This window comes from Podarcis pityusensis (genome assembly GCF_964106645.2).
Source record: "Podarcis pityusensis genome assembly, chromosome: Z".
Lineage (NCBI taxonomy): Eukaryota > Metazoa > Chordata > Lepidosauria > Squamata > Lacertidae > Podarcis > Podarcis pityusensis.
The window spans coordinates 40559651-40570957 of record NC_138044.1 but is presented as its reverse complement, the minus strand read 5'-3'; the positions used below and the strand labels follow the sequence as shown (position 1 = coordinate 40570957).

Here is an 11307-nt window from a genome sequence, read left to right as displayed (position 1 = left end):
CCACCAGATGTGGTTGGACTTCACCTCCCATCAGCCTGAGGGATCAGCGGAGTTGCAGCCCAACAGCATATGGAGGGCCACAGGCTAGTCACCCACAAGTTAAGGTTTCCAGATAAGTGATGAGAATCTGATCTACTGGGAAAACCTGTTTGCAAAAAGGAAGAAAGTCAACAGCATGCTAATATTTAGAAGGCAGGTGTGCCAAGGGGGTGGGGAAAATATGAGCACTAACAGGTCCTTTTATTTCAGCATTAGTAAGAAATTTGGCTAATGTCCTATAAGATTTTCTACAAGTGCTGTACACCAGCCTTAAGGGGTTTTTAAGTCATATATACAATCTGATGTAATATTTGTGTGAGAAATTCTCTATGGTTTTCTTTGACCAACATACAGAAAAAACAAAACAAAAACGTATTGCGAACCACAAGATCATCTTAAATGTTGAGATCGCCAACTTCAGCGAGCATTTTGAACAGAACCAGGGTATAGCATCCTATATCCTGCCTGACACAAATGTCACTGCTTTATTTCAGTCAAAACATTTCTATCGGAAAATGAAACCAATGCAGATGCAAGAACAAGATGTAAAACAGATCTTATTAGTAGTAATGAAGATGTGCAATGGGTCTTTTAAATGCACTTACTTAACTCTGTTATAGCAAATAATGTCATGAAGCCACTCATAAATATTAACCAAATGAGATCACTTTAACCATGAAACTGAATAAAGAAATATGTGGTTTTATGCAAAAGCATAAGGTCAGGATGGAAATCTCTCAACCGCTGCCTTTTTCCCCAAAAAAGCTGAACAGGGCTTTGAGAAATAAACATTATTATCTTTTTGAAACACCAGGAAAATGTTATCTGCTTAATTTCAATTTTGCAATGTTCTCCTCAAAACCTTCACTTTAAAGAAAAGGTCTCAAATAAATTTTAAGGCACATGACACTACAGTGATTTGGAACATATACACATATGCATCTAGAGGGAGGAAATGTGAATTTGTTTCTAGAAGTTTCCTTCACCAGATTGTCCTATTGCTTTGTAACACCACATCAGGCCTTCACACCATGAATGACCCACCCAGCTATATGTAGCCATATTTCATGGCCTGACAGGCACTTGCAAGCACTTTCTGCCTGCCTGGTTTTGAATTCCCTGGCAAGCAGAAACGCAGGTTCAATAGTCCCTTGTGGGCCACGTATACGTTAGTCATGGGGTGCATTTGGCTTAAAAGGTTCCCCAGTCCCTGCAATAAATGAAGCCATGGGAGGATTATTGGGGTTTCTTTGTTTCTGTTTTTATTATGTATTCTTTTTTTATTGTAATTTTATGTTGTGAACTGCCCTGAGTTCTATGGGCATAGGGCAAAATAAAAAGTAAATAATAATTATTTCAATAAATCTAAAAATGATTTTGTGTAGCCTTAAAGCCTTGATATGATTGCAGTAGGAACAAAAATGTGCGACGTCAAACTGTAGTGTCTTGCTTGTGCAAACAGGACTTGCCCTTGTAGCCCTCCCCAACATTCCCAAAATCTGCTCTGCAAAAACTGAGGGATCCTTCAGAGCAGATGGGGAGGGCACGGGGGGAGGAGAAGGAAGGGCAATCCTGCCACATCCACTAGGAGAACATGTCACCCAGTAACTATTAATGGAGTTGCAGTTTTTTGTTTTGTTTTTTAAAGAAAATAACATTAAGCCATTCAGGCCAAAAAGCAGGTAGAGGGGGAAATGTTCTTACCCAAAGAACAACTATTATATCTATCTGGTTAAGGCGGAATTACAAATGAAATGCAAACTTTTCAGTAAAGTACTCACAGATATTTGAAAGCAAAATAAATTAGCCTTAGTTTCTTTTTCTTTCTTTTTTTAAGTATCCTCTTAATCTCTTATCACATGCCTTTTTTTGCTTTTAAACTATAGATGAGGGACACAGGCTAACTAGCCCCAGCTCCAATCCAAATTTTGGTAAAAATTTATGTAAACAATATAATAGGCTTAAGGCTTAGAAAGAACACTGATTTAAAATAAAATAAAAAAATCACCCCTGTCACATCAAGACATCCACATCTCTTTCATGATCGTCCTCAGTGACTTTTAAAGAAAGAACCTCTTCATTAAGGAACAAACCACTCAGTCTCTCCTTTCGAGCCTGCCGCTGCTCTTTCAGTTGTCTCTTGCGCAGAGCCTTTTGCTGAAGCTTGCGCTGTTTAGAACGTTTCTGTCAAAATAAAGGAAATGGCCAAAGTCAATCCCAGTCTCTACACAAAACTGTACACACCACTGTAAAACAAGACACATATTTAACTAGGACTTCGTACACACAATACATTTAAAGCACCCCTCCCCCAAGAATTCTGGGAACTGTAGTTTGTTAAGGATACTGAGCATCACAGCTCTAAACCACAGTTCCAACTAGGGTGGGGAGACGTGCTTTAAACAGATGTTGTGTATACAGCCAAAAACTAATCCAATATTTTCAGGTAAACATCTTTTACTGGGATACTGGGATGGAAGAGGAAGAAAGGAACCCTCTTCTACATGCCTCGTAATATCCAGTTACATATGGCAATAATCTGATGATGCTGGAAGGCTCCACCCACAGAGATATGCCAACTCTGTCCTCCCTACACAAAGTTCAATGAGAAAGGACTCTTTACAGAAATCTGCATGAAAGCAGATTTATAGCAAGGTGGGTGACAGGACCTTTTCAGTGGTGGCTCCCTGGCTTTGGAATGCCTCCCTAGTGAGGCACATTTGTCTCTACCGTTATTAATTTTCAGGAGGAATTTGAAAACATTCCTGTTTGCCCAAACATTTGGTGGCTGAAGAATATTTGTTTCTGGCAATCCTGTAATGATGGGATGGAATAATGTAACTGTAACTGGTTTCCTAATGTTTTAAACTGTTTTAGAATGTTTTTGCTTTGTTTTCTTTTTTTAAGTTGCATATCTGTTTCCTGCCCTGGGCATCTTGAGGAGGAAGGGTGGTATATAAATCCAAAAAACCAACAATTTCTTTTTTGGAGCTATAAATTTAACAACAACATAAGACCATATTCATTGCTTTCTTTGGTTCAAAACGTGATTCAACTTGGGAATGGCTGCTTTCCTTCACCTTTGATTATATAGATATAAAAATTAAAAAAGAAAACAAAAAAGAGAAATCTTAATGACATTTTCTTTGACTACAATCGAAAGTTAACAGCTAGTTTCCCCTTGGGGTCAGGAGTATCCTATGGCTTTCCTGAAGAAATAATATGAGTAATTGAAATTGATGGTGCTATACTGAAAGTGCTAATCTTTCAAAGTTCAATTGTCCACAATGCTAACAAATACTGAACTTGTTTGTTTAAGCTGTTTTAGCTCTTATTCCATACTTTCAAATCTGATGGCAAAATAAAAAGAGCGTTAGAGCTCATTAAGCTGCAAGTTACCTACAGGAAAGGTGGGCTACCCTTTTCTCCAGAATCCTCAAAAAATAACATTCATCGAGCTTTTGCAACATGTAAATGCATTTACATTTTAACTGTAATGATTCAAAGTATACTAATAAGGTTTTTTTAATGTCCATCTGAATCTGAAGCTTTACTTTTGAATCCCTGATTCGCTCTGCAGCACTTGCAGATAAGTTGCTGTCGCTGTGAGCCCGGCTCATGTTAGCGCTGGAGTTTGAACCAGAGTTGCCAATGCTGGAACCGCTACTGCTCGCTGAGCTGACCATGCTGGCGCTGCTGCTGCTGGCGCTGGCACCGCTCACTCCACTGGCACTGCCACAACTGTAGCTGCTTCGCTTCCAGTTCTCCCTTGCAGACCGCTGCCGGGGGCCATGCTCCTTGATATAATTTCTGACCTAAACACACAAAGAAAGAAGTCAAGGCGAAGAGTCGAAGTGGCAAGCGCTTGGATACACCTGGCCTTCAAAAGACTGAGGCCACATCCACACAATAACATCCAAAGCACTAGTTACAGGTAGGTAGCTGTGTTGGTCTGCCGTAGTCGAAACAAAATAAAAAAAATTCCTTCCAGTAGCACCTTAGAGACCAACTAAGTTTATTATTGGTATGGGCTGAAGTGTGCATGCACACGAAAGCTCATAACAATAACAAACTTAGTTGGTCTCTATGGTGCTACTGAAAGGATTTTTTATTTTATTTTGTTTCGATCCAAAGCACTATTATACCAATTTAATCATGGCTTATGGCCAAAAAAATCCTGAGCACTGTGGTTAGTTAACGATGCTGAGAATTATTAGGAAAACTACTGTTCCCATCACAGAACTAAAATTCCTAGGTGGTTAAGCAATCAATCTCTCTCCCCAAGAAAGTCTGGGAATTGCAGCTCTATGAGGGGAACAGGAATCCCCAAATAATTCTCGGCACCATTAAAAAACAACACCCCAGAGTTCCCAGGATTCTTTGGGGAAAAGTCATGACTGTTTAAAGTGGTATGATACTGCTTTGAATATCTACTGCAGATGGGGCCTGAATTAGTGCTGTATGGTCCACATGATGCTATATGAAGATTGTTCAGAAACTTCAGTTGGTTTTAAAAGCAACTGCAGGGGGAACCCTACTAGACACACAGGTGTTTTACCAGGTCCAACTGCTGAAATATTCTAGAAGAAACTTTTGAAAATAGTCTTGAACAGGTTGCTAGGCAACAGAAAATTTCCCCAGCAAAAGGTGTTCAACTAAGTCTGGGTCAGTGTAAACGAGCATGTGAAGGAGTGAGCATTAGGTCTCTGGCCGGATAGCTAAAAGAGAAAAATATTTTGTTGCTTTGTTTGTTTTCTTTATTAAATGACCAGTGTAAAGTTTTGTAAACAATAAAGGCTCTGAGAAACAGAACCAAATGGTGTTTATTCCTGTAATGGGAATTTCACTAAGAGCTAAAATGCTGCTGCTGTAAAGAAGTAAAAGATGCAGGAGAACTTTTCTGTAAAAGGAACTCTGCTGCAGAAAGAAAGGAAAACCCAAGAGTAGATGCTCACCCATCAACACCAATGACTTTCCCTCCTTTTCAATATACTTTAAAGCCCTAAGTAGCCTGGGACCAGGATATTCAAGGATCCCCATCTCCAGAGAGTATGCTGATAGACGATGATATCCGCAGGCCACTACCTTCAATAAGTATCTCTTTATTAAGTAAGGTGTGGTGGAAATGTTTTCAAGTAAACACATATGAGTAACAAAAAAAATCTGATGGAGAACGAAAGGGATGGAACAACCCTGACACAATTGTAGAAGTATGTATTCTTACTCTTGAGGGGCCCAACAAAGAGGTCTCTACCTTATGGCAGCTCATTCCAAAATAAAATGCATTAAGTCTTTCAGTTGCCCTTAAATTAACAACTAATTGTTACTGTTTATAGAAGTATGCAGCAAGATCATGCATACCAGAGTAAGACAAACAGTTGGTTTAAAAAGAATCTCAAGCTCGGTTTCACATACCTGTTTCAGCTTTTCATCAGTGAGGCAATTTAGTTCGATAATAAACTCATTGTCTGTAGGAGAAATCTGAGCTGTGGGATCAATAATTTTAATGATGTCAAGCTGCTCTCGAAGCCCCATCTCCATGCTTACTTTACGACTCAGATATTCAATATATTCCACCTAAGAAAACATTGGAACAGGTAGTTAGTTACCAATGATGCTCACTGAGAATTCCACATTCAAAGAGAGACGTGTTGTGAGAGGAGGACAGGGATTTCTTGGCTGAAGCCTCCTGCCTTTGGATTGCCCTCCTCAGAGAAATCTGGGTAGTATCATCTCTGCTCTCATTAGACAACAAGCCAAGCCTTACTGTCTATCCTTCCCAATCCTTTCCTACCAGTTGCTATCTGCTAGTTATGCTTTATCCTCTATTTAGTCTATTATGGATGGCCTTTGGGGGGCTTTTAAAACATTTTTATTAGATGGAGGCAGGATATAAATGTCAGCTCTTTCACAATTCAAGATACCTTGAATAACACCAGAGAAAAATAAAACTTGAGAAATTGACCTCCTCCATATAATTAAGAGAATTAGCACTTACTGTTGCAAACCAGAGTTTTATCTGCTATGAATAATTTAGCCCTTAAAAATTTGTTTACAAGCATGCAGTCTCCAAATGCAAAAAGGTTTTACCTGTTCATCGTTAGTCATTGCACTCCATGGAAGCTCATCAAGATTCCTGTGCTTGTTTTTCTTTTTTGGGAGCATGCAGGGGGAGCTTGATATACTGGGTATGATGTCAGAAAGCACATCACTTCCACTTGCAATGTCACTGCCAGGCAACTTATAGACAAAAAAATACATATATCCGATCAATTTCAGAATGAAGCAATGCAGTCCAACATTCAGCAACAAACTAAAACACTAGAACTAGATACGGAAAATTAAGGCTTCAATCCTAAACACACCTACATGGGAGCCAACTGTGTTAGGAAAAGTAGCATTGACTTATGGCTACTGTCTAGCTGGAAACACAGTGCTTTCAATGTTGTTATACAGACCACGGCAGTTTATTAATGCATGGGACAGCCTATAAAAGCATTTTTACCTGCCATTCAAATTCACTGTCTGACCAGTCCCAATATGTACTAATGGAAGAAGAGACATCGCTGCAGACACTACCCTCCGGGAACAAATCAAAAGATGTCAGGTCCTGATCATCCAAAAGTGAGAAGCAGTCATCCTGGTCACCAACAGAGACAGACGAAAACAGTTCTTCGCTGCATTCAGAGCTGGCTACACTCGTGCCACATGAAGTCAAGTTCCACCTGCAAAACAGAATGGCAGTCACATTTGACCTTAGTATTTCAGTAACATTCAATGTTGCTAGCTTACTTGGAATTAAAAGCCAACTAACGTAAGCACCAGGATGAACAGCTTTTGACAGATATCTGTCCCCCCATGTCTTGCATCAAGCTTCAAAGCAGCCATTCAAAATATGCACCAGTTATGGGGCAACAAAGAGTACATGGCAGATTAGGGATTGTTCATGTTCAGCTCACAGTGAGCCAGACAATGGCCTCGAAGAATGACAAAATAAGCCCTAAGTTAGACCTCTAGTTAATATTTCTTAAGCAATGGTACCCCATCTATAAACTCCATTATCCCATCAGAAGTCCACAAGCTTAGCATCTTTCCAGGCTTCAGAAAAGAAGTAAATGCACCTCTTTTTCAAATGAACTTCACAGACAAAACTTTAGGTTTCAATATGCTGCTGCATCCAGATGTGTTAATAACTGTAAACTGAAATTGTTTACATTCATACACCATTTTATATGTATGCAGCCTTTCCATAATTCAAACCATGCTCATGGCGGCTTGCAAAATGGGGGGGGGGGGGATGCTCAACTACAAAGAAAAGTAGTCGTAAACAATAAAACATCAAAATTACATGACCAAATTGAAAAATTTCCACATAAATCATAATCAGACCTAAAATAAAGATACCAAAAAAAAAAAAAATCAAGAACAACCCCCCCTCCAAGCAAATTCCCGAGTATTGTATAATGCTTTATTGTTATAAGTATTTATCTTGCAATTTGTGTATTTCAAACTGCTTCAGGGATCCAACAGGCAAAAAAGCAGGAATAATGTCCCACTGATTTCTATGACCACCATGAACCCTTCTGAAGTTTACCATTGTTTATTTTCTCTATCAGGGGTTCTGTACCTACAGGTGGAACTCAAAAAATTAGAATCTCATGGAAAAGTTCATTTATTTCAGCAATTCAATTTAAAAGGTGAAACTAATATAGGAGATAGACTCATGACATGCAAAGTGAGATATGTCAAGCCTTTATTTGTTATAATTGTGATGATCATGGCATACAGCTGATGAAAACCCCAAATTAACAATCTCAGAAAATTAGACTATTAAATGACTTTTGCATCCATTACTGCCTCAATGCAGCGTGGCAAGGATGCTATCAGCCTGTGGCACTGCTGAGGTGTTATGGAAGACCAGGATGCTTCAATAACAGCCTTCAGCTCTTCAGCATTGCTCGGTCTCATGTCTCATCTTTCTCTTGGCAATGCCCCATAGATTCTCTATAGGGTTCAGGTCAGGCGAGTTTGCTGGCCAATCAAGCACAGTAATCCCATGGGCATTGAACCAGGTTTTGGTACTTTTGGCAGGAGATTTTGGAGCACTTCATGCTTTCTTCTGCAGATGAGCTTTATGGGGATGCTAACTTTATTTTCCAGCAGGACTTTGGCACCTGCCCACACTGCCAAAAGTACCAAAACCTGGTTCAGTAATCCCATGGGCAATCTGTTATTGCCACGCCGCATTGAGGCAGTAATGGATGCAAAAGGGGCCCAAACCAAGTACTCAGTATATATGCATGCTTTTGCTTCTCAGAAGTCCAATATTGCTCTATTTGCAATCCTTGTTTTGCTGATTTCATTTAATAGTCTAATTTTCTGAGGTAGTTAATTTGGGGTTTTCATCAGCTGTATGCCATGATCATCACAATTATAACAAATAAAGGCTTGACATATCTCACTTTGCATGTCATGAGTCTATCTCCTATATTAGTTTCACCTTTTAAGTTGAATTACTGAAATAAATGAACTTTTCCATGATATTCTAATTTTTCAAGTTTCACCTATACATGACAGGCAGATACAAGACAGGGCAGGCTTCACTCTGCTACAAAAAAAGAAATGAACTTCTTGAATTTCTGCTTTTCAGGAAACATATTAATGGCACAGAAACTTGCTTAGTGTGCAAATATTAACAGTGTAAAAGGCTTCCGTGGGAATATGTTAAGAGCACAGGAGCTCTGCTAGAAAAGAAGCTGCCATCTCTACCCACTGAAAGGGTTGCCACCTTCTCTTCTGACCCTGCTCCTCTGCCCTGAACAGCAGTACTGCAAATAAAAAAACTGAACAAGTGACACCTTCCCTGGTACAGATATATCAGCAATGGGAACGGCTCTGCCTATTAATTTTCTGCATGCCAAGCAGGTTATTAAAAAAAGAAGTGGCAAACCTACCTAGCTTCTACTCAGCCTCAACCACATCAGTGTATTGAAGCCAATATGTTAGTATTTAGTCCCATCTCTTCTTAGTTTTATTAAGAGAACGTTTTTTAAAAGTCCATACAGTCCCCTCACCCCCAGCAGTCTTCTTAGCCTCCTTGTACCCAAACACCATGTGCTTTTCAATGCACAATGCGTATGCGACTGGTACCAATTCCCCCCCCACCCACACACACACTGCCTCTCGCCATTAGTGTTGCTCTGAGACTTTTGGGGTGCAGGATTCAAATACCTGGTGGAGAGAATTCTCTTACCTGCACTCTTCCCAATGGGAAATCAATAAAAACAAAAATAGGGGCTTCTACTAAAAATGTTGCATTATTAAACACTACAAAAGAATTTTATTATTATTATTATTATGGAGGCCCTTTAGATGTTGAAGCAGAAGAAGATATGAAAAGATAACCCCCTCGATTCATTCTTCCAGATAGGGAAGGTGTTACAATAGGCATTCGGGCTTCCCACAAGGAAACGTCTAACTTTCCCCCACAGCTTCCCACGCAGTTAAGAGGCTTTTAAAGCTGGTAAGGGGGGGGGGGGAGGGAGAAACTATTCGGGGCGAGGACGATCCGCAGCACCTCACACCCATGTCGACGACCCTTTGAACTCCCACGGCTCTCCCGTTCCCTTTCTTCCCAGCCTCCACAACAACCCTGCGAGGTAGGCGGGGGATGGGGCGCCGCTCCATCGGGGGCCCACAAGACCACCTGAGACACACTCCCCCCACACCCTTCGCCCCCCACTCCACCCGTTCTCGCCTGTGGGCGTGGAGGCGGCGCAGAGGGTCCGTGCGGTGGCAGGAGGAGAGGTGGCAGCCGAAGTCGCTGACGTCCAGGCAGGCGGACCCCTCATCGCACAAGCCGAGGCCGCCGCCAGCGCCGTGCGCGCGGGGCGGCGCGGAGAAGAGGAGGGCGCTGGGCTCGTCGGGGGCCAGGAACTTCTGCGGCTCCTCGCCGGCCATGGCGGAGGCGGCGGGGCTTACGCGTCCCTCAGGCGCCCGCGGGCCCCGCGACGGGAAGGCTCAGCCGAGCCGCCATAACGGGAAAGAAAGCGATTCCCCTCCGCGATCACTGCCGGCTTCCAAACCGAGCCTCCTGTCAGAGATCCAGCGGCCGATCGGACCGGAAGCCTCTATCGCCAGCTTCCTCCCTGACAGGCAAGTCTGTATGCTGAGCCGCGCGCCTGCCTAGGAGGGAGGAGGGGGGAGAAAGAAGAAAGCCCGTCTCCCCCCCCCTCTCTCTCTCTCCCTGCAGCGCCCCCTGCCGTGGAGGCGGGCAATAGCAAGGGGTGCAGCGAGCTCAAGTGGGCGTTGAAACTAGAGTTTTAAAAAATAGAGCGAAATTGTGGGGAGCATGGTTTCCGCGAGAGTATTTGAAGGACCAGACGGCTGCAAATTTAGAGCCAGGGATGCTCAATTTGTTGTAAAAAATAAGAGGGCACTAGCCTCGGTCTGGCTAGCTGCAGGCGATTGCAAACAGGAGAGGCGTGTGAAACAAATTATCTCTCCTGGTTTGGAGGCTTCAGCACAGCTGTTGCTGGGTGCTACTCAGGTTTGCAATAAAAAGGCTACGTGCTTTGTTGAAGAGGCTCATAACGCGCTGGGTAGCCTTGGGACAGAAATCTCCAAATTTGAGGTGCCGTTGCTGGCACCAAAGCAGCGTTACGATGGAAGAGAACACGGAGAACATCCCTGTGTATGAGGGAAATATATTTGGTGTTGATATGGGAACTCTCAACGAGTTAATGAGAGACGACAGCATCATAGACTGCTTTATCGTCAACCCGAGAGATGAAAGTTCCCTCATGGACTGTGACGACGACTTGAGTGACATTTTCGGAGAGGGCGACCATGGCTTGATCCCCTTTGCAGGGCTTTTTGACGACGAAGGAAGCATGTTGGATGCTGAAGGAGCTGCTCCTTTGGAAAGTGAAGTGGCCATGGTGGACCTCCCTCCGTCACCTGCGGATAAACCAACTGTGGCTCCAGAGGCAACTGCGGCGGCAGCAGAACCAACTGTGGCTCCAGAGGCGGAGGCAGCAGCAGCAGCTACCAAAAAGAGGGCAGGAGGGGAGCCGAGTGTGACAAAGGGTTTCAAGAGTACCGAAATGCTTCCATCCTCCGAACCGAAAAAGAAAGTGAGAAAGACAAATCGAGAAGTGCCAGATGAGGAGCAGCCCTCCTGTAGCTACCAGGAAGCCCCTTCCAAAGCCTCACCTCCGTACAATGTGCAGGAAGCAGTTGCTGCTGTAGAAGCGAGGATGAAGACTT

At 42.5% G+C, this 11307-nt stretch overlaps 1 protein-coding gene across 1 annotated transcript; it reads right to left on the bottom strand.

Annotated features, from left to right (window-relative positions):
* Positions 1-997: 997 nt before the first annotated feature.
* FAM199X (family with sequence similarity 199, X-linked) lies at positions 998-10137 on the bottom strand. Its single transcript, XM_080991205.1, has 6 exons — positions 9797-10137; positions 6545-6764; positions 6130-6279; positions 5455-5616; positions 3594-3854; positions 998-2223 (listed from the first exon to the last, which is right to left on the bottom strand). The coding sequence occupies exons 1-6, from the start codon at positions 9997-9999 to the stop codon at positions 2053-2055; spliced, it is 1167 nt and encodes a 388-aa protein (XP_080847331.1). The 5' UTR covers positions 10000-10137; the 3' UTR covers positions 998-2052.
* Positions 10138-11307: the final 1170 nt, after the last annotated feature.

Coding starts and splice junctions, on each gene's coding strand:
- FAM199X (XM_080991205.1), bottom strand. CDS start 9,999: ATGGCCGGCGAGGAGCCGCAGAAGTTCCTGGCCCCCGACGAGCCCAGC. Junction 6,765..9,796: donor CGCCGCCTCCACGCCCACAG/GCGAGAACGGGT, acceptor TCTGTTTTGCAG/GTGGAACTTGACTTCATGTG. Junction 6,280..6,544: donor ACAGTGAATTTGAATGGCAG/GTAAAAATGCTT, acceptor TTTGTCTATAAG/TTGCCTGGCAGTGACATTGC.